At 50.2% G+C, this 24,687-nt stretch overlaps 9 protein-coding genes across 9 annotated transcripts; 5 read left to right on the forward strand and 4 right to left on the reverse strand.

The window, feature by feature from the left end:
• Positions 1-305: 305 nt before the first annotated feature.
• LY79DRAFT_671045 (methyltransferase) lies at positions 306-1,737 on the forward strand (the record flags this gene model as incomplete). The annotated part of the gene is made up of 8 exons (XM_060563863.1): positions 306-389; positions 450-502; positions 561-589; positions 644-695; positions 748-814; positions 872-912; positions 982-1,617; positions 1,668-1,737. The coding sequence occupies 8 exons, from the start codon at positions 306-308 to the stop codon at positions 1,735-1,737; spliced, it is 1,032 nt and encodes a 343-aa protein (XP_060412470.1).
• A 1,253-nt stretch (positions 1,738-2,990) lies between these two features.
• On the forward strand, positions 2,991-4,502 carry LY79DRAFT_671046 (methyltransferase domain-containing protein; the record flags this gene model as incomplete). Its single annotated transcript, XM_060563864.1, has 7 exons — positions 2,991-3,155; positions 3,216-3,259; positions 3,316-3,450; positions 3,524-3,590; positions 3,648-3,688; positions 3,744-4,379; positions 4,433-4,502. The coding sequence occupies 7 exons, from the start codon at positions 2,991-2,993 to the stop codon at positions 4,500-4,502; spliced, it is 1,158 nt and encodes a 385-aa protein (XP_060412471.1).
• Positions 4,503-4,858: 356 nt separating this feature from the next.
• On the reverse strand, positions 4,859-6,347 carry LY79DRAFT_635153 (FMN-dependent dehydrogenase). Its single transcript, XM_060562252.1, has 3 exons — positions 5,931-6,347; positions 5,079-5,880; positions 4,859-5,021 (listed from the first exon to the last, which is right to left on the reverse strand). Exons 1-3 carry the CDS (start codon positions 6,242-6,244, stop codon positions 4,989-4,991), a joined length of 1,149 nt encoding a protein of 382 aa, XP_060412472.1. The 5' UTR covers positions 6,245-6,347; the 3' UTR covers positions 4,859-4,988.
• Positions 6,348-12,186: 5,839 nt separating this feature from the next.
• Positions 12,187-15,055, reverse strand: LY79DRAFT_660510 (heterokaryon incompatibility protein-domain-containing protein). Its single transcript, XM_060562771.1, has 2 exons — positions 14,066-15,055; positions 12,187-13,992 (listed from the first exon to the last, which is right to left on the reverse strand). The coding sequence occupies exons 1-2, from the start codon at positions 14,658-14,660 to the stop codon at positions 12,275-12,277; spliced, it is 2,313 nt and encodes a 770-aa protein (XP_060412473.1). The 5' UTR covers positions 14,661-15,055; the 3' UTR covers positions 12,187-12,274.
• A 210-nt stretch (positions 15,056-15,265) lies between these two features.
• On the forward strand, positions 15,266-17,069 carry LY79DRAFT_558611 (uncharacterized protein). Its single transcript, XM_060558193.1, has 4 exons — positions 15,266-15,451; positions 15,507-15,676; positions 15,732-16,910; positions 16,971-17,069. The coding sequence occupies exons 1-4, from the start codon at positions 15,374-15,376 to the stop codon at positions 16,972-16,974; spliced, it is 1,431 nt and encodes a 476-aa protein (XP_060412474.1). The 5' UTR covers positions 15,266-15,373; the 3' UTR covers positions 16,975-17,069.
• LY79DRAFT_558615 (tRNA pseudouridine synthase A) lies at positions 17,050-19,465 on the forward strand. Its single transcript, XM_060558194.1, has 3 exons — positions 17,050-17,554; positions 17,645-19,084; positions 19,173-19,465. The coding sequence occupies exons 1-3, from the start codon at positions 17,328-17,330 to the stop codon at positions 19,345-19,347; spliced, it is 1,842 nt and encodes a 613-aa protein (XP_060412475.1). The 5' UTR covers positions 17,050-17,327; the 3' UTR covers positions 19,348-19,465.
• A 278-nt stretch (positions 19,466-19,743) lies between these two features.
• On the reverse strand, positions 19,744-20,227 carry LY79DRAFT_470059 (uncharacterized protein; the record flags this gene model as incomplete). Its single annotated transcript, XM_060553204.1, has 2 exons — positions 19,744-19,953; positions 20,042-20,227. Coding segments are annotated over 2 exons (396 nt in total), but the record flags the coding sequence as incomplete, so codon positions are not given.
• Positions 20,228-21,795: 1,568 nt separating this feature from the next.
• Positions 21,796-23,678, forward strand: LY79DRAFT_650889 (uncharacterized protein; the record flags this gene model as incomplete). Its single annotated transcript, XM_060562550.1, has 2 exons — positions 21,796-23,005; positions 23,668-23,678. The coding sequence occupies 2 exons, from the start codon at positions 21,796-21,798 to the stop codon at positions 23,676-23,678; spliced, it is 1,221 nt and encodes a 406-aa protein (XP_060412477.1).
• Positions 23,679-23,783: 105 nt separating this feature from the next.
• Positions 23,784-24,367, reverse strand: LY79DRAFT_518794 (uncharacterized protein; the record flags this gene model as incomplete). The annotated part of the gene is made up of 3 exons (XM_060555068.1): positions 23,784-23,876; positions 23,953-24,180; positions 24,236-24,367. The coding sequence occupies 3 exons, from the start codon at positions 24,365-24,367 to the stop codon at positions 23,784-23,786; spliced, it is 453 nt and encodes a 150-aa protein (XP_060412478.1).
• Between the last annotated feature and the right edge of the window lie 320 nt (positions 24,368-24,687).

A 24,687-nucleotide genomic window follows, 5' to 3' on the forward strand; every position in this document is an offset into this window, starting at 1 on the left:
TATTAATAACCACAAATTTGACTACCTTTTCTTAACCTTTGTGATATCACAAGATACAGGATCCCATTAATTAGCCAGTGAAAACCAACACTTCCTCTTATCCCTGCTAAGCAGGTTCAACCCCTGGTTTGCATGATCCCAGTTGAGTACATCAAGGGAAACCAACGGCATATTGTTTCCAGTTCAAAAGGAGGGGTATGCTCGACTCCCTCGGCTAGGTCTTCAGATGAACTCCTACCTCCATCCATTATCCTCCCTCGGCAATACAACCCTCACTTTGCAGTACTACTAAATTACCATTTACGATGTGCCCCGGTGAATCGGCTACTGAACAGGCGGCGCCAGTCCCTCCTGCCATCGCTGAAGACGCCGTAGCTCAGATTCCTGCTGTAAGTTATTTGGTCACTTTACAGCCTCAACTCGGTTCAGCTCAAAATTAATCCCACAAGGAATCTGACCTCGCAGTCGATGACGAGATCCATGGCGAAGGAGACAACAGCAGGTACAACTACCAGATGCAGTCTTGCAATGTCGTAACCTTCTGATTCTTGTTGGCCTAGTATCAACACCTCGTCCACCGCGTCTCTTAGTGAAAGCATCAGAGAAAATCGGAGACTGCATGGCCGTACTTATAATCAGAAAGTTGACTATTGGGGTCCCAACGACGAGAAGCAGAATGATGCCCTTGATTTCAAGTGAGCAGCCCTGAAACACTTGCCCAGACACCAGCTGATAGCCGAAAATAAGCCACTACTGGATGACCGACTTCTTGAATGGGGAATTGACATTGGCACCCATTGGCAATACTCCTCATGTAAGTCATGTCATAGGCAACACATAGCTTTACTCTGCTAATTGGTCTTGGAAACAGTCGGCTCTTGATATTGGAACAGGTACTGGAATCTGGGCGATGTGAGGATACCCATATCACCAGGCAGTGGCGGTGACGGTGTTGAAGCTGCTAACAGACTATTATCCCAGTGATTTTGCTGATAAGTACCCCTCTTCGGATGTCATCGGTGTTGACATATCCCCCATTCAGCCTGCATGGGTGCCTTCCAACTGCAGGTTTCAGATCGATGATTTTGAGAAAGAATGGACATGGCCGGTTGACTACTTTGGCCTAATCCACGGCCGCAATCTTGAAGCGTGCATTTCAGATGTCCCCAGGTTCTTTGAGCAAGCCTTTGCACACACGCGGCCCAATGGCTGGATCGAGATCAAAGAAATCGACACAGAGTTACGATCACAGTCAAAGGAGCTGACGGATGACCATATCTATCGGAGATGGTACACGAACCTCGTTGCTGCTGCTACTCGACTTGGTAAAGAAGCCGAGGCTGCACGAAATGGGTGCATTACCCGAGGCATGGCCCAAGCTGGATACGTTGACATTGTCGAAAAGAAATGGAAGATCCCCATTGGCGGTTGGAGCGCCGACCCTAAGCTAAAGCACATTGGGCAGTGTACGCTTGAATTCATTGACCAATCCATGGAAGGCTTTGGACTATTCCTTCTCAAAGAAGTCATGGGGTTCACATACGAAGAGGTTGTCGTGATAATGAGCGAGGTGAGGGCCGCTTTGAGGGACCGTACAAACCAGACTTATTATTACTTGTAAGTGATCGTTTTAGTTGGGGACAGAGCTGTTCTAACAATACAGACAGGCATATTATCTACGCCCGAAAGCCTGGATCACCGGGGCAAGACAGCTCAGACTCGGCTGTAGCGGCGTAGGACAGCCTTGTTTGCAGTACTTATCATCCTGCTTGTTACGGGCCCTAGTCAAGAATCTCCTATTTTGAAACTTTGCGCGCAGAATAAATATCCAGCGCGAATCTGGTGATGTAAATAGAGGTAGCAAAAGAGCGTAAAGGGGAGAAGGGTCTTTGGGTATAAGCAACGGACTGGTCCAACTCCAGCATTGATTCAGAGCCAATTCTAACAATGTCGTGATAAAAGCTGTAATTGCGCAGTGGCAATTACAGATCCGCTTTTGTTATCACAGTTATGAGCCCGCTCTACTCAGGGCCTCTTAATAGTATGCGCATAGGCCATATCAGAGACCCCCACAATTCCAAGGGGCCTAGGTTCAAGCACTATTCAGGGCAGTTAAAAACACCATCTATACTTTAGCAAGATGTACCTAATTAGAAGATTATATATAAAAAGTGTTCTATATGACTAGCCTTCTAATAAATAGGGTTGTAAACCTGGGGGAGTGTGTTGTGACATAAGCTGTAATTGCTACTGCGTAATTACGGATCCGCTTTTGTTATCACAAATAAGCCAAGCAGAAGGACTGAACTGCCAAGTGTTCAGACTGCCCATTCGGGAATGTAGCTCGTGTACTCCTTGAGAAAGCCATATTTTAGTTGGTCCAATGACTATAGGCAAATGCAGAATGATAGTCCAGCCGACACATTGATAAGCCCGTAGCCGCTATCTCTGCAGATAGCCAAAAAAGAGTTCCTTGTATTGGCCCGCGAGGTCCCATGTCAGCCCAGTAATACACTCAGCTGTTGTCGGACACTGAAGCGCCGCGCTTGGAACAGCTCGTGTTGCCGCCCAAAAGCGGTTTGGCAACTGCATTCGCAGCGGGATTCATATCTTCTGAGCCAAACCCGCCCAAGCAAAAGAGTGACATTGGATAATAATTCTGTCCACACATCCGCCAGGAGCGTGGATATGCATTCTGCCGTTTGTTTGTGCTTGATGGACTTTCCACTTTGCCCCGCCGTAAGTGGCTTCACTTTATGCTCGGCTGAAGACGACGGGACCCTTCATTGGCCCAGAGAGACGGACCTGCGGTCACTACTTGGCGTTTTGATTCGGTCTGCAGGATGCAGTCTTGCATTTGAGATGGCTAAGGACGCAACCAACCCAGTATAAAGGTGGGGTTTCTCCCCCGTCGAAGTGCGAAATCTCGCTCTCTCTTCCCATTTTCTTAAGTATCCTCCGCAAATCCGACAGTTTGGGTCGAATCCAGGATGTCGAGCAGTCCCATTAACACGACGGCCCAGCTGGCGGCAACTACCCCGGCAGACGGCGCGGAGTCCAATGTTGCTCAGAGCTCCAGTCCAGGCACAACACCGGCGGTGGCTGCTGCAGCACCAGCAGACACAGCAGAACAGGACAACGCTCCGGTGCCTGTGGTGCGTAATCTTAAATCTAAACATAAATCCATTACCCTTGCTCACTTTTGCGTTCCCTAGGATGCTGCACTCGAAGAACTTGATGAGGCTAGTGACACTAACAGGTCAGGATATTATCTCAGAAATACAAGGACTACTAGCTAACAAATCTTTACAACAGCGTATTCACATCCTCTACCACCTCGATTACCGACAGTGTCCGCGAATATCGACATTTACATGGTCGAAGTTTTACCCAGAAGACGGATTATTGGGGACCTAATGATGAGCAGGCGAATGATGCCTTAGATTTCAAGTGAGTTTCCATCCCCGATTCCAATTGACCTTTGGCGGCAGATCACTTGCTTACAGGGGGCGAAATGTCGTAGTCATTACTGGATCACAGATTTCTTTCAAGATAAACTGTTCTTGGCTCCGATTGGCGACAACCCAGGGGTAAGCAAAGATTCAACACTGACAGGTTGATTGCCGACTCGCTAACAGCAAATGCAGAACGTATTGGATGTCGGTACAGGAACTGGAATTTGGGCTATGTAAGTTTTCCAAAAAATTCTGCTGTTATCGGATGACTAACTACCGGCATTGAAGCGATTTCGCCGATGAGTTTCCATCTGCCGACGTACTTGGCATTGATGTGTCCCCTATCCAACCTCTCTGGGTGCCTCCAAACTGCAGGTTCCAGATTGACGATTTCGAGAAGGAGTGGATGTTCAATACTGAGTTTGACTATATTCATGCCCGCAACCTCGAAGGGTGCATTGCCGACCTGCCAGGTCTGTTCAAACAATGTTTTGCATACACAAGACCCAAGGGCTGGTTTGAGATCCTCGAGTTTGATATTGAGGTTCGCTCGCAGACTCTAGGCGATCTGGATGACGATCACATCTTCAAGAGGTGGCATCAGCACATGCTGGTTTCTTCAACCCGGATGGGAAAGCCCCATGGAAACGCCGTCGACCGTAAGCTTGCAAAAGCCATGATTGAGGCTGGGTATGTTGACATCGTTGAACGAAAGTGGCCTATTCCTATTGGACTCTGGCCTGCTAAGCCCGATATGAAGAAGCTTGGGCAGTGCACTTTAGAATTTCTTCTGCAATCGATCGAAGGATTTGGCTTGTTCTTGCTCAAGGAGATGTTGGGCTTCACGTATGAGGAGGTTCAGGTCACCCTTGCCGAGTTGAGGGCTGCGCTAAGCAACCCTAGAAATACGCCGTTTTACTATTTGTAAGTCGCTCCATGCGGATTCGCCATGACAATGAGGCTAAACCTTTATACAGACACGTGGTGTACGGTCGCAAACCAGAGGAGACAGAGGCGGCCCAAGGGGGTGCACCCACTACGGCTTGAAAGCTTTGTTGAGAGAAACCGAAATCATTATGCGGTAACTGAATAGTCTATACATGTACTTATTGATTAGTATTGACAAAAAAAAAAAAACCGATCTGTGTTCTTCGCCCTTCAATATAGCTTTATGCTAATGCGTTGACTCCCTGCACAAGGACAACCACTATCAAACTTACCGCAGCATACAAATGAATTGTTCTGTCTGGTATCAATGGTCGACAAGGAGCTACCTTGATTCGTTGCCAGTTGCTAGCTTCATTTGCACCAGGGTTCTCACTTCTTACAATTTGTCAAAGATGCAATGTTTCGCTCCAATTGCCAGTTGTGGTGCCTTATTCCACCACTGGTTCTTCAATCAAGGGGTATCAATTTGCCATTAAATGCTATGGGCAGCTTGAAAGCAATGCTGTTTTGCAGCCGTGTGGTATCATCTTAATCTACGCTAATCCGGAAAAATCCTCCAATGTTCCTAAACTACTGGCGATACATTTAAGAGTACCAGTTGTTGGGGGTCCACTTGACCTATATATATTGTTAGCCATCTAAATACCATGTGAATGTGCAGAGAGCATCACTTACGTAGCTGGCATCAATCTTCTTCAGGTCAGGGACACCGAGGTTACCGGCGTCAATGGCAATTTCGTGCTTCAGGAGCTGGATGGCCTTTTCGACACCGGGCTGGCCGAAGACGTTGGAAAACATGATGGGGCGTCCGATACCGACGGCCTTGACACCGAGGGAGAGAAGCTTGAGGACATCAGCACCGTAGCGAACACCACCGTCGGCGTAGACCTCGATCTTCTTGAAGATCTCGGGGTCCTTCTCGTAGATCTCCAAGGCAACCTCGAGGGAGGAGGGCGAGCCGTCGAGCTGGCGACCGCCGTGGTTGGAGAGGACGATGGCAGGGACATTGTTCTCGATGGCAGCCTCGGCATCCTCGACAGTCATGATTCCCTTGATGATGATGGGGAGGTCAGTCATGGCGGAGAGCTTCTTGTACTCGTCCCAGGTGATGAGGGAGTAGTCAGAGTCGGCGGAGGTGACACCGAAGCGGGCAGCACGGTGACGGTTGCCGTCGGCGGCAGAGTCGACGGTGTAGACGATGGCTTTGGCGTCAGAGGCCTTGATGCGGTCAAAGAGGACCTTAGTGGCGGTCTCGTTGGTGGTGAGGTACACCTGCTGGAAGGCGACCTGACCATCGGCCTTGACCTCGGCAATCTGCTCAATGGTCTTGCCAGCGTACAGAGCGGGCATGTAGAGAATGTTCTCGGCAGCAGCAGCTCTCATGAGGTTGAGTTCAGCGTCGGGGTGACCGTAGTCGGCACGAGCAGCCGGGCTGATGAAGATGGGCGCAGAGAAGTTGTGTCCCAGGATGGTGGTACTAGACCAGTCAGTTTTTCCAATCCGTTCTAACAAGACATCTGGACTTACGGAAGTGTAGACTCGATGTTGGTGATGTCAACCATGGTGCGAGGACGAAGGCGGTAGCGGCCGAAGACCTCGAGGTTGTTGCGGTATGACCATTCACCAGCAGCACCATTGCGGTAGTAGGTGTAGTTGCGGACGGGGAGGTAGTTGCGCGCAGCGTACTCGAAGTCAGGGAGACCGACCATCGACTTGAGATCAGGCAGAGCACCCACGGCGAGGTCGGGGAGGGCAAGCTCAATGCCAGTGTCGGGCTCGTTGATGAAGGGGCGGGTAGCAGCAGCGCCGGCCGCGAGGGCGGAGATGAGAGCAGCACGCATGTTGTCAGATAAAGAATGAACAGTAGTGAGTAGAGACAATGAGCGTGTGTGCGGTGAAGGAGATCGGCAGCCAGTCTGGGGGAACGACGGCCCTATAAGTCTATTCTTCGACGAACCCACGATACGTCAGCTCTCATCGAGCCTCGTCCAGGTCTTGGCAGCCCGCCGAGCACTTCCTGCCCATGACCGCATCTGGTTCTATCAGCCGGTCAAGGGGCTGCAAGGTACGGATACCCAATGTCGGTCCAAGTGAACTCCATGACGTGCGCCAGGGGTGACTCTGAGAACCACGGACATCTGTGGATAGGTCCGGCGGCCCCGGAGAATGTTGGCATAACAGCAACAACGTTGACAAGCCAGGGAATGTCGGTCTTGGCGGGCGGCAGAGTTGACTGCCCGGTACAAGTCAGGTTGTACTCGGTTGCTGCAAAAACTGGGACATGCTGGTCAACTCAGCCCCAAATCATGAAGTTTGACTGGCTTTTTCTTTTTTTCTTTTCTTCCTTTCTTCGAATGAGGGGAATGAGAGCAGCAGTAGCTCAATTCAGATAGACGATAGCGACCCGCTGCCAAGCTTAATGGTGCAGCAGCGCATACCTTGTCAGGGCAGGGGGCCGTTATCAGATCCGGTAGAGTGATCCAGTGAGTGCCGTTAGCGATCCAGGTATTGACGTATCAACTTGATGGAAGTTGTCTAGATGGGGCCAGTTCCGCATTTTCATTCCAGTACTCCGTACTTTTTGCCCTTCCATCATTTCTTCAGGCACTTCCTGGTGGCTAACTGCAGGGGTTAAGCGAATAACTGACTCGCCCTAGAAGCATGTTCCACAGCTCGATAACACAATACGTTGACACAAAAGAATCAGGTTGGGCCAAGGTAATGAGCCATGCCGTCGTGGGTTGAGTGGGTAGCTCTAGCACATGATCGCCCAGCCAGCGAAACGGGGCTCGGACAAGCGCGCGGGTGGTGACTGATGAAGACATCGCTCAGAAGCGATTCCCAATGGTCCGGATTGCAGCTGCTAGCCCGGTTCTGGGAGGGATTGCTACGAGGCGGAGGAACTGATTTCGCCGAAGAATTCAAGAGGTAACTCGGAGGCGGAGAGTTCGGTCGACTTCCGGAACCCGTATGCTATGTAGGGCCTGGAGGCTTCAAAGAAGCCTATACATTGATTGTGTTCTGCAATTTCATTCATAGGGTCCGCATCATGTTCCGCACAAGTCTAGCCCGGTTAGATCCAGTCTCCGAAGGGCTGGAGCCTTGGCTCCTTGGCTTTTTGTCCTTTTTGGCATATCATTTCTCTGTAGGCCCCCCTCGTTCGTTCGTCTGTGGCTTGCAGCCCATGCCGTGCTATGTCTAAATCGTCCGGTGTATTGAAAACGTTTCCGTCGCATTGTTCTTGAGCAGCAGGGGTACATGTAAGGCTCGGTCGCGGGACACAACGGGTAGGTCGCATCTTCCATAACGTTCCAATGCTACCTACCAATCTTGTACATGACGTATTTGTGAAGCGAGATTTTGTTCGTTGGCCTCTTTGAAAAGGTCGAGGAGGGAATTTTACAGTTTCAAACCAAGGAATGGTCTCCGTTTCTTAGTTGCTAACGCGAGAACTCCGACCCCATTACTCTGTACAAGGTCTCCTCTCGGTACCGTCAATCATTCTGCAGGCTCACTACTGGCCTTAGTTATGAAGAACCCACTGGGGACTCGCTGACCTTCCGGATTCATTTTGCTGCCGCTACCAATTTTGGGACCATTCTGGATAAAATCACTGGTTGTTTTTTTCCTTTCAATCTCGGTCTGCCATATGAGTCGCCCCTCAATGCCAAGGAATTCTGGAATCCCCATGAGAGCCGTTCCAGGCGGCCGATGGGCGAGACCCAAAACCAGGGGAGTGGATAGAGAGTCGCTGACCAATATGGTCACCCGTTGAACAACCTCTTCAACAGTGAAGCGGAGAAACGCACCCCAGCTTGGTCCGCATCTCGAAGTCAAGTGTAGTGGATCTTCTCGAATTCTTGTTGGGCCAAACCAGGTTGCATGAGTCTTCCTTGCAAGGCAATCAATGGAAGAAGCATTTACGTCATATGCATCTTGTGCCCTATTCTTCATATGCCACGACATTCATCAGCTGGGGCAGTGCAACCACGGACAACTGCTCTGCATCAATTTAGTACAATTCAAAGAGGTGTGGCCCTTTCCAGTGGAACGCTCAAGGTACGTGGAAATGAGTCACACAGCGCCTCTTTTTGATTGTGTTGTGCTCAGTGAAAGGATTGTTGGTCACTGTGGACATGTGGTGGTGGAGTGCAACAGTGTGCTCAAGTTCTTTTGTGGTAGGTAGCCAGCTCATGTCTGACAACTCGGGTTTATACACCGATTCGGGCGGCGGCGGCGATATCGCTCGTCACATACGGACCGAGGCCGAATCCGGAAGGTCAGTGACTGCTCGAAGTCCCAACACCTTTCATGCGTTATCACCTAAAGCTTTACTCTGTATCTTCACCCTCCTTAAGAAAGGGGCTTCAAAAGGTTGTTTCATACCCCCGATTGGTTGGTAAGCTCGATATAGATTTAAGTTCCCCTAGTCGGGACACATTTGTCCCTTTACTGTTTGCTATTGTTTGAAAGCAGAAATTTCCAGGACAACAACCGACAAGCGCTGAAGAAGAGTTGTAAGTACATCTTCAAACAACTGGTTGTGAAATGGTCTTGACGCTTTAAGGCTCATTCATCAAACGTCAAACTAGGGTTACAGAGATAGACAGAGGGATTTATGGTGCCCACACCAATGAAACCTGCAAGGGGAGCCGAATATTGATCTGCAACCTAACTTAGCGCACCCTGTAAATACTCGATCGCCGTCCTTTCGCCCTAAATTACCTTGACGGGAAAGATAGGCCATCTCCGTGCGGTTTCTTCGGGGGGCGGGATCACCAAGCACAATCCAGAAGGTTAAATCGGCCCTGTGATTTGACTGTGACTCTATATCTATGTCACCATGCCATCGTCCGTGACAGGGTTCCATCCACTCTGCGACTCCCGCGACTTGGCGAAATGAACCATTGGGAAGATTTGTAGCGGCGTTACGGATTAATTCATGTGAGGCACATTTCACCCTGTTCTTATGCAATTACTTCGCCACGCAAACCCCTCAGATGCAGGCTCTATAAACTTGAAGCGTCCCCTCCTCCGTTGTAACGAGAGTATTTTTGGCGACTTTCATGTTATGCGGTTGCCTTAACATTCTTATCCGGAAGCCGTAATCGTAACGGTGCAGCTCCTAAGTTAGCCTAGGTCGCGCATTAACGAGGGGCACGACTTTCGGTAAGTAATACCCAGCACGATGTACCACACAGCACTATGTTAAGTATTTTAAGCGCCGTATACCATGCAGGAAATGATTGGCTGTCCCGAGTCTTGATTGAGGTTTTTGGGTCAAAGACGGCTACATCACCAATGTTGATAAAACACATCTTGCGAGGCTGATCAACTCGTTTTCCAGTTAATAAATATCGAGACATGATAGCATTAGAGCTGTCTTGGAGTTTTTCATGTTAAAATCATGATTGCCGTCATCCGGTGAGTGAGATGGGCGCTTCTACTTGAAAAATAAAAAAGAAGAAAAACCCCGAGTTCACTGTAGCCACCCAATCAAGGGCGAGTAGGTGCCCTAGATGTCATCTAATTTACTCTATGTTCGGTCTGGCCGCGACGCCGTCTGCTGTGTCGCTACTTAAACTAAGCGGTGTAGGGTCCCACCTTCTTCCTAGCTTTCTAGCGTCACCACAGCAATGTTTAACCTACCGAGTCTCGCATCCCCTCAAGGCTGGTGGCCTAATTTATGCCCACATTCTTCTGTTTCGACGTTTTCAATGCCAATGACGGCCCAGTGTCCTGTCAATAGCTCAATTCAGGAGATCGATTCGCATACCTAGTCGATCGGTGACCGACTCCTCCTTCGTCGCTGCCCAGCCGCCTCGCCCAGCGGCTTGTGGAAGATTGTACGGTATGCACATAGTAGGTTTACGAGGGGCTAGGTCTTGACGTTGACCCTAGGTCTAATGGCTCTTACGAGCTGATTGAGGAATATTAGTTGCTAGTTGCCGCACGCCAATCGCTTGGAGAGGCACGAGACCTGGAATTTCTCTTGAGATAATTTAAAGGCTAATTATTACAGGAACTATCCTGTAACTCCTAGTGTTTCTCTAATAATGCCCTAGTTTTCTCTTCTTTCTCCTTGGTTTTGCTATTAGTCCATGCTTAGCGATTAACCTGGGGCTAATGTCTTTATCTACTACCTATGCGTTCTTACTATCTGGCTTGCCTACCTAATAGAGTAGGTATTCTGTCTTCCTGTTCTTTGATTGTGTACGTGATACTTTAACTCCTAATTGAAAACTCTTAGAAGTATTTCCAAAAGCTCTTGATAAGCTTATTATTGAAAATATTCTATCGTGGTTCCTATGGGCAGCTACCATTAAGCTACTGTAAGAACTTCCCCCCTACTAACCTAGTATATAATTAGTTTATGAATGCCTGGTCTTCTTCTGTACTAGGCGCTGCTAGCGTGCTCTTGGGGCTGCTAGGTTGCGGTGTTGCTGTACAAAAATACACGACTAGTAAGAGTAGAGAGTTGGAAAATATACTGATAAAAGACAGTAGGGGAGAGCTGCTAAGGAATCCCCTAGCTATAAGAATATTCTCGTTCTATGAAGCTATGCCTGGGGACTTGTTGATTGTGTTGTAGAAGTTATCTACTGGTCTATAGTCTATAGTACAGCTAGCTGAGCTGCTAAGGCCTCTGCTGCTAGTGGGTCTGTTTGTGTAAAGGATGATTTCAGTTTCTTGTGGTCGTGTTTCTTTTTCTGAAATTGATGATATCCTTATATTCAGTACTTCTAATTTAAAATTTGAGGGTCCTAAAGATAGGCTTGGTGTTGTTACTTTAGAGTAGTCCGGCCTGTAAAAAGTCTAATCTGATGATGATTGGGGTGAAGGTGGAATCCTGTTGTAAGAATTAATAAACTTGTCTAGAGAACTTGTTGCGGATTTGGCTGCGGGGTCTTATGTGATGCCCTCTCCTACAGGCAATGTGTGATGAACCACAGCGTCTAATTATTTTAGAGTAAAGTAGTTGTCCTATTAAGAAACTATCTATGAACCGGAGAATGGGTAGAGATACTAATTCGAGAAGGTCCATGCAGGTGGTACGCCACATCTCGAATGGCGGTCACTAATAATACTAGCCACACGAAGCTTTTCCAGCTTCACGACACAATATATAATTAGAGAGTACGCCTAGATGCTTTGCCTTATGTTCTTTGCTTAAAAGGACTGTAACTGTATAAATGCCCTCCCTGTCTAGTTTTGTGTCTGGCTTTAGGGTTGAATAGCTCTTATCTGTTCTTTCTTACTTCTGTCGCGAACTGACTTGGATCTTGTGTGAGTCTGTTAAATAACAATCTAAAGCCGCCTTATTAACTATGCTCTTGATGCGCAGGGGACAAAATGCGGGGCGTATGTTACCTAACTCCTCGTTTTTGATGTGCCGAATCATGTTGGCGTCTCGCGTCCATGACTGGAGTCGGTGGCCAGGATCCTTGTGCTCGGCAGCAACGCACCAAGGACAGTATGCTAGACGAATGTGTGTCCGCCGCGATTCGAGTGGCGCACAAACCTTTGGGGCAGTTTTCAGACGGGAGAGGCAGTGTTTGCTCTATTCTTTCCCCTTCACAAACTACTTAGCGCAGGGGAAGTAGAATTAAAGACTGGTTACCAAGGCCCGGCGATCATTGGCCACCTGCTGGCTGTTTGTTGTATCGGTGCACGTGAGAGCTCTGGTTTCTTGGTGAGCTATAGATAGTCAGCCTTGCTATTTTGGTGAAATCCTCTTTGGGTCTGTTTTTGTAGGTATCGATAGCCTCATCAATGACTATTAGTCTAAACAGGAAGCTATAAAGAGGTTCTCGTGGAATGGGAACGATTTGAAGACTCCAAAACTACTACTGCTACTACTATAATTAGCGTTACTCAATTGTAATACAGAAACTGTTCTTGACACGACGTTGACTACCCAGTGTATCAAAACACTCTTCTCCATCCAGTTCTGCCCTTTCTTCATCCAGAATTCGTATGAATTCTTGACAGTAGTCTCTGTCCCATTCGGGATCACCGAAACCCATACTAAAATTCTCAAAGTTGAACGACCCAATACGGTAGAAACGACCTTGATTTCCAGCGTCTTTCTCATAGTTCCGAAGAACAAGGCCGCGTATGATTAATTGCTCCCTCATTTCCAAATCCGAGTCTGAATCAACTGAGGTTCGGTCCTGCTCAGATATCTGATTTTCTTTCTTATTCTCTTTGCCGTCCTTGACCTCTGTTTGCGTCCATTGCCGACTAGAACCTGATGGACCACTGAAGACTGGCAAGAGATAGATGTCATCTCTACTCTGGATAAGGTCATCTTCCAAGCAATCGATAGAAATGGGAAAGTATGAGTCAACGCTTTTCACCCTCGCAAGAGGGTAGCGCGGGGCATCCTGTTCTCTTGCAGCTTCCTCGGGCCTTGTAGATTCGAATAGCTGTGCGTGCACGAGCGCTGAACATGCTATCGAAAGTAAGCCGGAGCTGACATGACCAAAGGGATCCAAGCCCGAAGGCTCCGTGCGCGCTCGTGATACACTGATATATTTTGACATATGCGAGAGATCCAGCCATGGCCAGCACCTTACTCCAGAATCGACTGACATCCAGGACCAGGAGGGCGCTCTCCAAACTGGTCTGTTACGACGTTCGCCAACCACCATCCAAGTCAGTTGTGACAGAAGATTCTCCCTCCACATCCCGGCAAGATAGTGATGGCCAGTTGCTTCATGCTGACGTCTGGCAACGCCAGCCAAAGCGGGTAATCGATCCGATGGATTCGTCAGCATGCTTCTAGAGTAGTCCTGGACAATCTGCCACCAGGGCCATTCCTTATTGTCTGGGCGGAGGAAGTGATGGTTAAAGACCGCGCGGGACACATCGGGTGAGAACTCAGATCTGGTCATGGATCTGCATTCCCAAAAGATGCCGCTGTCTCCGAAAAAGATTGTGCGGGGAGGTAGCAATCTTTCTTGGAGCGTCCAACCACGCGTGGCCAGATGTGAGCCGTTGGAGAATTTCCTGTACAGGTTTTCTTTATAGAAACTCTGAACAGTACAGTATTCGCTTGTAGTGACTCGTGCACAGAAGCCCGCGCTGTAGTGCTCAGGTTTCGAGAATAAGCTCCCATGTACATTTGTTGCGGATGACGCGGCAAGGTTGACATAGGAATTACCGTAAATCGATTCCATAAGGCCCAATTCCTGGAGCCAGTCGTCGTGGCCATCGTTCTGTTGGATGATGCACAGGGCGTCTATCCAGATGTACGACAGTCCTAATTCCCGCGCCACATGAATGGCATCTTGGAAGATTTTCGGAAGGTGTTTTATGGCAATCCCATCAAGAAACGAGCCCATTGTGTCAGTATCTAGCATCAGGAACGGCTCGCGTCCCCAGCAATAGCTCAGGGTGGCGTATTGCGGCATGATGTCGAGACTTTCTGTAAGAACAACTCGAGCAACATTTTGCTCGAAGGAGATTAACCTTGAGGGTCGGCTGTACTCTTTTGTAGGACGGCACTGTCCGTGAAAGACGCAACATTCACGGAGCCAGATTCTCGCAACCTCAAATATGTCGATCTTTTCCTGCCACAGTTTTGCTATGCTCGTTAGCCAACGCACCTGGCAATTCGAAAGCCTGATATATAGATACTAAGATATCTTGAAACATACCAGAGAGTTTCATCACGTTGGACTCAAAGCTGGCGGCACGGGCGCCTTCACTGTTGCAGTGAGTTGCCTCCTTTCCCGGTAAGTTTAACCACAAGATTTGAGACTGTGCCGGCCCCTGGCCCCAGTTCTGAATCGATAGTGTTATGGTCGCATCGTGACCAAGAACAACAAGCCGCGATTCTATTTTCCGAAAATTGTCCAGAAGCCCATCTTCGAGCAATCGTGAGAAGAGGAAGGTACAGAACTTGCAGCCAGTTCTGGTAGCGGCTTCTATCTCGGACACACTGCTAAAAGAGCGGCCTGGAGCGTAGTCCCAGTCAGTTGCCGACAAGTCTGGCCAGTGGTCCAGTAGATGCCTGCATTTCGAACAAAACCCCTTCGCAATATCCAAGATGGGAATAAGCTGCTGTATCCTGGTCTCGATGTGCTGTAGGTTAAGCTCGTCGCACTCGACTTCTCGAACAAGGTCGGAGTCAGGACCCAGATTGTCATCTGGCGCAGCAAGATATTCCCCTGCCCATAGTTTGTGCAGTCGTACATTGCCCATGTGACCACTATCCCCTGAGGGGACAGTGAGTCGAGTCCCACGATGCATTTTTACTAGCGAAAAACCTGGAGTTTGTAGTTTATTTGGGAAAGCCTAATATCAACTTGCCGTTTGCGACTTCCCAAGATTCGTTCTGGTCTTGGTCTAAATGGGATGTAATGGATTCAAGAAAGATGCTGTCGGTACTTGTAATTCCTATTTCGCCTATAGTCACCGAGTTTAGCGAGACGGAGAGAAGCAGAGGATGCAGGTAAGGTGTTTGAAGGCATTGAGACTGAATGCCAATTTAAGGCGATGATCGACAGGCTGAGTTGGCTTGCATTGGCATTGAGGCGCAGAGGGCCTAAAGTAAGTCGATGCGGGATATTATACATACCTAGCTACGGAATGAAAACAGGGCGAGCAAATCTGCCTTGCGGTCTTTCAGCGCGCATCAGCTGATGTCATAGGTGCATAAGTTGAACCAATTCATTTGGGGCAATGTGAATAATTTCTAATCGGCGTCTTGTACGCTAAGCCCCTCTCGTACCGTAAGTGCCCGCTAATCGAATCCAGGTTTAGTGCATGCGGCGGTAAGGCGCACCCAGCGCCAACGTGGGCGGAATCTGCGTCGCTGTCCAGACTCTACCGGACTTGGCATACTCTGCATAGGTCATGCATCTCAGCTTTAAAAGTCGGAAGATTCTTTTGTAGTCGTCGATAACGAGTTGTAAACATCGAACTTTGCAAGTCACCCATCAAAGTGATCAACTCGATGCGCAATGGCGCCTCTCATCTTTGTGTTCGAGAATCCATGGCCGAAAGACAAGCCCAAGATACTGCTTCATGTTGCAGCCGCCGTAAGACGCAAAGTATCGGAGCTCAAAGCATCAGGATGTACTGACAGGCACAAAGAGGCACACCAAGATTGTTGAGATTTTCTTAAAGCTCCTTCCGTACTTCAAACAAGACGAGAAGGGCAACATCCACGATGAAGCCCTGGCGCACTCGGAGTGGCGCTACATGTGCTACATCCGCTTCCTCGATTTCAGCGGAACATCGCCGAATGACTTTCCACCGCCGTGGTCCGTACTTAACCTGTTGAGTAGAGTCGAAAGCGAGAACCTGACCTCGTTCTAGGGACGTTGCGATTATCTGGTATTGCCATCTGCTCTCACCCAGTGGGTTCCACCGTCATTTGTGGGATAACTACCATACTTCCTACGGCCTCAACCACAACCAATTTCCAATCATACGTCTTTTGCATCTCGCCAAGTCAGGAAAGTGGACGGACAAGAAAGCCCAGAAGAAATGGGAGTTTTTCAACAGGAAAAACATTGGCCCACACCTTCCCTTCCAACTTTGGAGGTCTCCACCATGGGAGGATAGGCGGAAGCCGAGCATATTTTCCGTCCTATCTACTAAAAAGTCGAATACACAACCCAAAGAAGACCCGGATATCGTCATGTACAACATTGCTGGGAAGCTCTGCACAACTTTTAAACAGGACAAGTGGACACTCTCTGAGTGGACGGACATAAGGACGGGCAGGAGACTGGAAACATGTCTAAAAGCCAGCACCCACAGCAGCCTCGGACAGAGATGCGAGTTGGCCATATGGCCGAGCCTGCAGGACCTTAGGGATACGCTGAACCGCCAGATCGGCTTTTGGAAAGCTACAATTCAAGCGCGGGACGCCCAGAAGAACTTTAATCGCATTGTGGAGGAATCAGTCAAGGATTACGAGCGCTTCATAAAGCTGCTCGGGCGACCCGCGCAAGGGACGTTCACGTCCCGCCCGTTAGAATATGACATGGACACGATAGAGAAACCAGGCGCTACGCCAGGCAGGAACCGCGAGTTCGTGCCCCCAAATCTCGTCATTGACTTACTGTGGCACACGCACCGGCTGTACCCCGCGAACTACTGGATCTGGAGCTTTGCCGTCGCGAGAAGACTCGTCGACTATGGACTGACGCCGTCGGCCGCCGTGGCGAGAAGAATCCTTGCGGAAACGAGACTCGAGTGGAGGAAAAAATACGACGAGGAGTGTACGGAGCAGTTTGCCATGGACGAGAATGGCGTGGAGGGTTACATCCCCGATGCGGCGGTAGTTCCATCAGGTCACCCAGCCCGGGTGAAAGCGAAATGGATTCTGGGCGGTGTGAACCCGGTCAGGGAAAGAAGGACGTACACCAAGGGGAAGTATTATGTTTTTGACGGCGTATGGGTTTCCTTCGAAGGCAGCGATGCTGGTGGGGGTGACGGCGGTGGTGGTGATGGAGGTGGAGGCGGTGATGGAGGCGGCGGAGGAGGCGACGGCGGCGGTTGTTAGTAAGAAATCACACGATACAGACCGGGTTAAGTGATTGGGAGTACCTAGTGTTCAAACGCATATAGTACAGTTCACTTCAGGTATCTTTTGCCTGCAATTTTTCACCCTTTCAAGGTTTGTCCTGCTGACGGCTTCTCCGTGACCACTGCCATTCTAACTTGTCAGTGAGATAAGTGATGAGATGCCAGTTGAAATTAGCCGTATATGGACTAGCGCAGAGAAGCCCCACAACCCCGCCAACCGGTGTTCAGCCGAAGGACCCCACATCTCCGCCCCGTGTCCCGCAGCCTTGCAGCTCGCAGGAAATTTTCTTGATCAGGGCCACCTGCGACAGGCGCTCGCGAACACTCCACCTGCACTGAGATACGGACGATGAGAACGTCCGCGATCTCAATCCGAACATGGCGACTGATACTCCCCCTCAACCGACCGACGGTGCTCCCGCGAGGCAGCCCGCCGATCTCCCGACCGGTGACAAATCGTCAATTCCATCAGAGTCCCGCGCCGAGAGCTCGGTCCAGCCCGATTCTGCTGCGGTGGGTGGACAGGAGGGCAGACGCGGAGAGAAACGCAATGGCAAATCTCGCGGACCCAAGCGCAAGCACGACGTCGGACGCTCGGCATGGAGGTGAGTCAAACCTCTGCCCATGCCAATTGGGCTGCTGTTTTTGATTGCTTGAGTGCGCACCGGTGCCAACAATTTCTAACCAGGTAACAGCCGCGAGGCCACCGACAAGCGCGGACGCAATTCCGAGTATCAAGAGTTCAAGCGCAGGAAGGTAGACAAGGATGGCAACCCCGAGGCCGTTCCCAGCCCCTTCACCGCTGAGGAGATCGCTGCTGAAGGTCGCCGGCCCAAGCGCAAGGTGGCCGTCATGGTGGGCTACTCCGGCACTGGATACAAGGGAATGCAGATCAACAACGAGGAGAAGACGATCGAGGGAGACCTGTTCAAGGCCTTTGTCGCCGCCGGCGCCATCTCCAAGGCCAATGCCGACGACCACAAGAAGTCGAGCCTGGTGCGGTGCGCGAGAACCGACAAGGGCGTCCACGCTGCCGGCAACGTCATTAGCTTGAAGCTCATCATCGAGGACGAGGACATTGTCGAAAAGATCAACGCCAACCTGCCCGAACAGATCCGCGTCTGGGGCATCCAACGTACCAACAACTCCTTCAGCTGCTACCAGACCTGCGACTCGAGATGGTATGAGTACCTCCTGCCGACCTACTGCCTTCTGCCCCCCCACCCTGACAGCTGGCTGTGGAAACAGCTGGTTGAGGTGGCCAAGGAGAAGGGATACTACGACGAGTTCCAGAGGAAGCTGGCGGACGTTGAGGGCTACTGGAGGGAGGTTGACGAGAAAGACATCAAGCCCATTCTCGAGAGACTCGACCCTGAGACCAGAGCCAAGGTCATGGAGAGGATACACGCCGACGAGGATGCGGCTGGTGGCGAGGCGGAGGAACCCAAGGCTGCAGCCGAGACCAAGGCCGAGGAGAAGCCAGGCGAGCCCGTCTCCGAGCCGACAGCGCCCGCCGCCGAGACCAAAACCCCCGCCGAGGTCCCCGAGGGCAGCGTCAAGCCCCGGAACCGTGACCTGACGCCCCTCGACTTCGCCCTGCGCGACATCAAGGCGGCCTACATCGCCGCCAAGAGGCGGTACCGCGTCACGCCCGAGCGCCTGAGCCAGCTCCAGGCGGCGCTAAGCGAGTACTGCGGCACCATCAACTTCCACAACTACACCGTGCAGAAGAGCTTCAAGGACCCCTCGGCCAAGCGCCACATCAAGTCCTTCCAGGTCAACACGCAGCCCATCCAGATCCGCGACACCGAGTGGGTGTCCCTCAAGGTCCACGGCCAGAGCTTCATGATGCACCAGATCCGCAAGATGGTCGGCATGGCCTCCCTCGTGGTGCGCTGCGCGACCCCGCTCGAGCGCATCAGGCAGAGCTACGGCCCCACGAGGATCGCCATCCCCAAGGCGCCCGGCCTGGGCCTGCTGCTCGAGCGGCCCGTGTTCGACGCCTACAACCGCAGGGCCAAGGACAACTTTGGCAAGGAGACGATCGACTTTTCAAAGTACGACGAAAAGCTGCAGGCGTTCAAGGACAAGCAGATCTACCAGCGCATCTTTGAGGTGGAGGAGCAGGAGAACACGTGAGTTACTTACCCTAGGGAAACGCCTTCTTTCGTTGTGACATGCTCTTTCTTTCTCTTCTTTTGTTTGGCTGACCGCTTTGAACAGGTTCCACATCTTTTTCCAGCAGGTTGACAACTTCAAGTCCGACTACTTCCTGTGGCTGACGGCCGGCGGCATCGACGCCGGCGGGATCCGCACAGGCAAGGACGAGAAGGGAGCGAAAACGCTCGAGGCGGAGATCGGTGACGAGGACGAGGACCCCGAGAACGGTGATGGTTAAGGGCTCGTGGAACGATGGAACGGTCGGGGTTGGGTAGGTAGCACGGGTATAGAGATATAGGCAACCGGCTCTCCTTCTTCCCGGTGACGGATGCGACTCGGTAGAATCAAAAGCATAAAGTTCTTTTCCGCCCTCTGGATACGGGTATAAGCGTGAAATCTTGTGAGACCGCACAATCTTCAGTCCATTCATTCCCAACGCCAGCAAATGCACGTCGTAATCTCCCAGAGCCTTTCGTAGAAACCCCTCCCTCTGCCTTCCACAGTCCATGCACCATGATCCTCACGCAGCACCAGCTCCATTGCCGCCGCCACTGCCATTCGGTGCCGCGGGATTCGCCGCTGAAGGCGCAGTCGCGGCAGCGCCCTCGGCGGGGGCGGGGGCGTCCGGGCGTCCCATCGGCGCCCACTTGCCGCCCGCCGCGCTCGCCAGGCCGGCGTACCGCCTCTCCTGGATAGCGTTGAGCAACTCCGCGCAGCGCACGACGTCGGCCTGGAGTTTGTCGGCCTGAATGCGGGCGTCGCCTTCGCCGCGGCCCAGCTTGCCAAAGAGCCAAAGCTCCTTCAGGCGGCGGCTCAGGGCGAGGAGGTCCTTGATCGAGGTGTGCTGAGCTCTTCAAGTTAGCGTGAGGGGCTCGAGACGGGGGCTCGATGAACGAGGGTTTTCTGCCAAAACAAGGGTGAAGGCGACATACCAGGCCTTCAAACTCGATCTGCATCGACATGCCCGTCACGGCGACGGTCTGCGGCTCGGCGTTCTTGCGCTCGCCTTCGGCTTGGATCGTCGCGAGCATCGTCAGCATGCGGAACCGCGAGAGGACGTCTGCGATGAGGCGGTTGTGCGTGTCGAGCAGGTTCGATGAGTCTCGTGATGTATCCATCTTGGCGATTTGTGACGGGCACTGCAGTGGATGAGATGCACGGCGGTTGGTGGGTGGTTGGATTGACGTCTAGAGGTTGAGGTTTATGTGGTGGGGGTTCCAGGTGGGGCGCGGTGAGAGATGCCTGTGGTCCGAGCTCACCGACGCCAAACTCTCGGTGTGGGAGGAACCCAGCGTTGTCAAGTGCGCTGGGTGCCCAGAGGCAACACGAGTACACAAACCTGGGGTATTTACTTTCTACCAAGACAGAGGCTCAAGCAATTCGATTATAATTTACGTAACCGAATACCTCCATTTTGTGGTTTCAATGACGAAGACGTCGTGCGTCTAATCGAAGCATGTTCCGCCCAAGGAAGCAGGGTGGGCGGAGACTTTGACCTTGGCTCAGTAATTGCGTGCTCAAGTCATTTAACTGGGCAAAGTTGCTGTCTTACAGTATACGAAGGAGAAGGAAAGTTGACTGGGCTATCCCTTTAGTTGCGAACTGACCTCACTAACCCCTAGGTGGACCCACCCCCACTTTTATCCCTCACTTTCGGACATACATGACAGTACATTGATCTAGAATGTTATTTTGTTAGCAACCACCACCAATTTCAACATTACCACCAACATTATCATTAAAACTATCACTAAAATAATAATAACCTCTGATTCAGATACCTCTATTTACAGTACTATTCACAAAGAGGTCCAGCCAGAGGACCTCGCTGCTGCCTACCCTAATAAATATATCCTAGAGTAATACAATAACGTAAACAATTTAGCCTAATAAGCCTCTAGTAGATCTAGGCCTACGGCAACAAAGGACCTAGCAGGGCTGCTTAGACTGTGATGTACCTTTATGTAAAGGTAGAGATTGTTAGTACCTCTGGCATAGGCAAAACGCTGTATAAATAGAAGTAGCTTGAAACTATTAGCTTTCGGCGTTAATTGCTGTGGCCTGATTTGCTCCTACCCCTCACGGGGGTTAGTGAGGTCAGTTCGCAACTAAAGGGATAATAATTCCAGAAACAGCTCGTAAAAATGATGATTGAACTCAGATGCAGATTGTTCTAGGGACATGATTTCTTCATCTAGGATAATTGATAGAATGTATAACAGATTATTTGTAAAACATAAAACAAGGTAACTGTGTTTTCGGATTTGTACAGGTCGTAGTGGAACTTGAGATTGTTGCAGGTGAGCCTTTGACTGGCCCAGCGCTTTGTTCTGTCGACTCTCCATAACCAGCATCTTGAACGGGCTCGAACCCCACTACCATCGTCAATGGAGCGCAAGAAGTGAGAATCAAACAACGAAGCCTATGTCTTGTTTGTTCACAGAGACAAAAATTCAATGCTACTTTCTTCCACGGATTTTGCGCTGGTCTCTGTAGGTGGAGTTAAAGTACTTATACTACGGATTCGCTCAAGTAACCCCTCGAAATCAAAATCACAATCTGAACATCTTCAATCAACCACAGCCGTTGTTGTCAACATCTATACAAATACCACAGCCAACCGCTGACTCCTACTCTCACCTACACTCTCAAACCACAAGCTAGTGCCAGCAAGACTTTCACCAAAATGTCTGGAACTGCTCAAGACTGCCTCGTCCCCGATCTCACAACCCTCTCCGGGATCTCTGAGCTTGATGGTATCACAATTTGTAAGTACCGCATTATCTCTAACAGTTCCAACACATGCACCGCTGTGGCCTACTTCGAAGAAGACCAGTCTCCTTGTGGTCTCCCGACCCATCTCATCATCCGCCTTGAAAAGAGCCGGGATGGCAACCCCCTCATCGCGACGGCTGCGTTGCAGAGGCTGGCCCACCGACGACTCCCTTATCTGGTCCCCAAGGTCTGGGGTGCTGGTCACACCCAGACTGAGAAAGGCACCAAGCTCTCATACATGCTCTCGCAGTTCTACATGCACACGTGCACACTGGAGTCAGTATGGAACGACATGGATAAGTCTTCGCGACAGGCGTTGGTAGAACAAGTTGTCTCCACTTTGTGCCAGTTGAAAGATGTTTCTCTGGCAAATGCCAACGATGAAACTGACATTCTGCGAGGAACACCATTTGAGCGGATCAAGACAGGGCGCTCTGCTATGGTAGGTGGTCCTGCGTACGGTTACTTCCGTGATTTCTCATCGTTATTGATGCGTACACTGAGCCCCGGGAACAACAGATGCAGCATAGATCAAAAGCCAGATGGTTCTGTGGCCATTCAGATGGAGTCTCCGCAAGAAATCGGCTTCAGCTTCGCCCAGACGGATCTCGACTTGTTGTTGCACATGTCGGTGTTGTGTCATAACAACCTGGAGCCTCGAAACATTCTCGTCCGGGAGGTCATCACTGACGACAACAACAGGATGACCTATCAGCTGGTTTCCGTCATTAGCTGGGAAATGGCTGGCTTTTTCCCCTTCGCTTTCGAGGTGGGTTACAAGGACACATGTTTGGGCCTGCAGAATCAGTCCTGGAGCTGGTATAGTCTGTACAGGCGCAGTGCGGGTCGCATTCTCTCCGAGACAGCTCCTGTCGCGCGCCCCATCTGGTCCAGACTGATTCGAGCCATGGTGCTCACTGACATTGCAAAGAAAGAGGCCAACAAGCTGAACGTGGGAAATTTGGTGCAAAAGCTTTGGCATGAAAGAGAGCAGACGATCGCCTATGTTGATGCCGAAATGGGATACGCTAAAACATCTAACATTGCAGGTGTCGAGTCCTTCAGTACTGCTGATAATACTGAGCTAGAGCTGGTGGCTCTGCGCAAACTAGGGTATATAGGTTAAAGAAGAGGCCCATTTCTGCGAGAGGGAGCAAGTTCCCTTATAGCTCAATGCTTACATATTATCGAAAGACGCATTACTGTTATTTCTTGCTGGAAAATATCCTGTTTCCGAAACGTCGTAATTTCTCGGGTATCTTTCGCCGTAGTTGTCATTCGAGGTCTAAAGTCTCTCTCATTCATCTCTGTATAGGTCCTTTGCAGCCCCGAGCAATCTTGCGGGTCTGCTATCCCTATATTAGGTGACAAAATGTGACTCAGTAGCTGTGAGAAAGATGTACGGGTGCGATGCTGATTTCTGCCTTGAATATAAGTTGGGCTCCGACTTCGAAAATATTGTGATGCTCGGCGCCAAAAGGACATCAATACTGGTATACATGCATAAATAACACTCAGGCGGAGCTCAACCAAGGACCATACGCCCAAATACTTAAAGTCATCTTCGATACCGAATGGCTAACATTCGAAAATCCGAGATCACACTTCACTTCTGAAGATAAAAGAAAGTGAGGAGAGGTTCTCACAAGCTGGGTTCTTTGTGTCGCCGAACTCTGTCAGGGTTCTCAGACGGATACAGCTAGACACAGTGTGACACTATTCCCAGCGACCCGTTTTAATATTACACATTTCAATACGACAAAATACCAGTCTAAACTTACAGAAGACCGATGAGAAATACAAGACTTATGTTGATTTTCGTCTTGATTGTCCACGACGTGGCAACACTATTCGAATGCCTTAGATGATACCCTGGAACCTAGGATTCGAATCCGTGGCTTACAACTGCGTTATCGGGAGAAGGCAGGGAGACCAATCCAACGCGATGTTGATGCCGGCACTAATGGAAGAGAACAATCTTCGGTCGCCACACTTTTTCAATATGGAGAGTCAGCTTTACTAGTTTCGAATACGAGAGGCGAGCTCTATAGAATGGGGCTGTACTTACTCTTCCGCTATGTTCACCATCCCAGTATGTCCAGTTGTAACTCATGGGCCAGCAGACGAAGAGAATTTGCAAAATGTGCCATACACCGAATATCCCTGTGATATAGAGAATCATCCGGCAGGTCTTTCGAAACCACGGCTTTGGAAAGATGGGTAGGTACAAAAGGATTATGGACGTCTTGGTTACTGAGATTATGATGGCATACATGATCTCGTCTACGAAGAAGACCTCGTAACCCAGTTAGCATATCGTCGAATTCAATAAAACTTTATGGTTTTCCAACAATCAGAATCCGGGTAACTTGCTCCGGACATAGCATCCAGATATCGTGGCCAAAGCCCAGTTCGATTGCTGTTCTTCCTTTGGCTAGCGTCCAGTGAAACAAGCGGTTGCTGTTCCGCTTACATAGCTGCATGCATATATCAGTGACTATGAGGGCTACCTATGATATGTCCATGAGCAACAGAACAGTCAGATGTACTACAAAACTACAGACTTACAAAAGATACAAAGATGCACCCATCATCCCAAGAAACTGTAAACGCGCGGTCACAAGGGGAGTCCGCGCAACAAGGCGAGCCATTACGGCGTTGAGAGTGATGTTGACCAAACGAGTGGGGCCTGGATATCGTTGCGTCTCACTGGTTCCCCACAGGATAAGTTGTGGTGTTGTTGAGCTTCTGAGCGGCCAAATCTGTCTTGAGGACAATCTATATCTCACGAAAGTATTACGTG

This window comes from Colletotrichum navitas, assembly GCF_030913465.1.
Source record: "Colletotrichum navitas strain CBS 125086 chromosome Unknown LY79scaffold_44, whole genome shotgun sequence".
Taxonomy (NCBI): Eukaryota; Fungi; Ascomycota; class Sordariomycetes; order Glomerellales; family Glomerellaceae; genus Colletotrichum; species Colletotrichum navitas.

Excerpts from the sequence above, each read along its gene's own strand:
- LY79DRAFT_558615 (XM_060558194.1), top strand. The coding sequence starts at position 17,328 with ATGGCGACTGATACTCCCCCTCAACCGACCGACGGTGCTCCCGCGAGG. Across the intron at positions 17,555-17,644 it reads GTCGGACGCTCGGCATGGAG|CCGCGAGGCCACCGACAAGC; the intron begins GTGAGTCAAACC and ends ACCAGGTAACAG. Across the intron at positions 19,085-19,172 it reads GTGGAGGAGCAGGAGAACAC|GTTCCACATCTTTTTCCAGC; the intron begins GTGAGTTACTTA and ends CGCTTTGAACAG.
- LY79DRAFT_635153 (XM_060562252.1), bottom strand. The coding sequence starts at position 6,244 with ATGCGTGCTGCTCTCATCTCCGCCCTCGCGGCCGGCGCTGCTGCTACC. Across the intron at positions 5,881-5,930 it reads AACATCGAGTCTACACTTCC|TACCACCATCCTGGGACACA; the intron begins GTAAGTCCAGAT and ends TGACTGGTCTAG. Across the intron at positions 5,022-5,078 it reads AGAAGATTGATGCCAGCTAC|GTCAAGTGGACCCCCAACAA; the intron begins GTAAGTGATGCT and ends CAATATATATAG.
- LY79DRAFT_558611 (XM_060558193.1), top strand. The coding sequence starts at position 15,374 with ATGGCGCCTCTCATCTTTGTGTTCGAGAATCCATGGCCGAAAGACAAG. Across the intron at positions 15,452-15,506 it reads TGCTTCATGTTGCAGCCGCC|AGGCACACCAAGATTGTTGA; the intron begins GTAAGACGCAAA and ends ACAGGCACAAAG. Across the intron at positions 15,677-15,731 it reads AATGACTTTCCACCGCCGTG|GGACGTTGCGATTATCTGGT; the intron begins GTCCGTACTTAA and ends ACCTCGTTCTAG.
- LY79DRAFT_660510 (XM_060562771.1), bottom strand. The coding sequence starts at position 14,660 with ATGCATCGTGGGACTCGACTCACTGTCCCCTCAGGGGATAGTGGTCAC. Across the intron at positions 13,993-14,065 it reads CAACGTGATGAAACTCTCTG|CAAAACTGTGGCAGGAAAAG; the intron begins GTATGTTTCAAG and ends TAACGAGCATAG.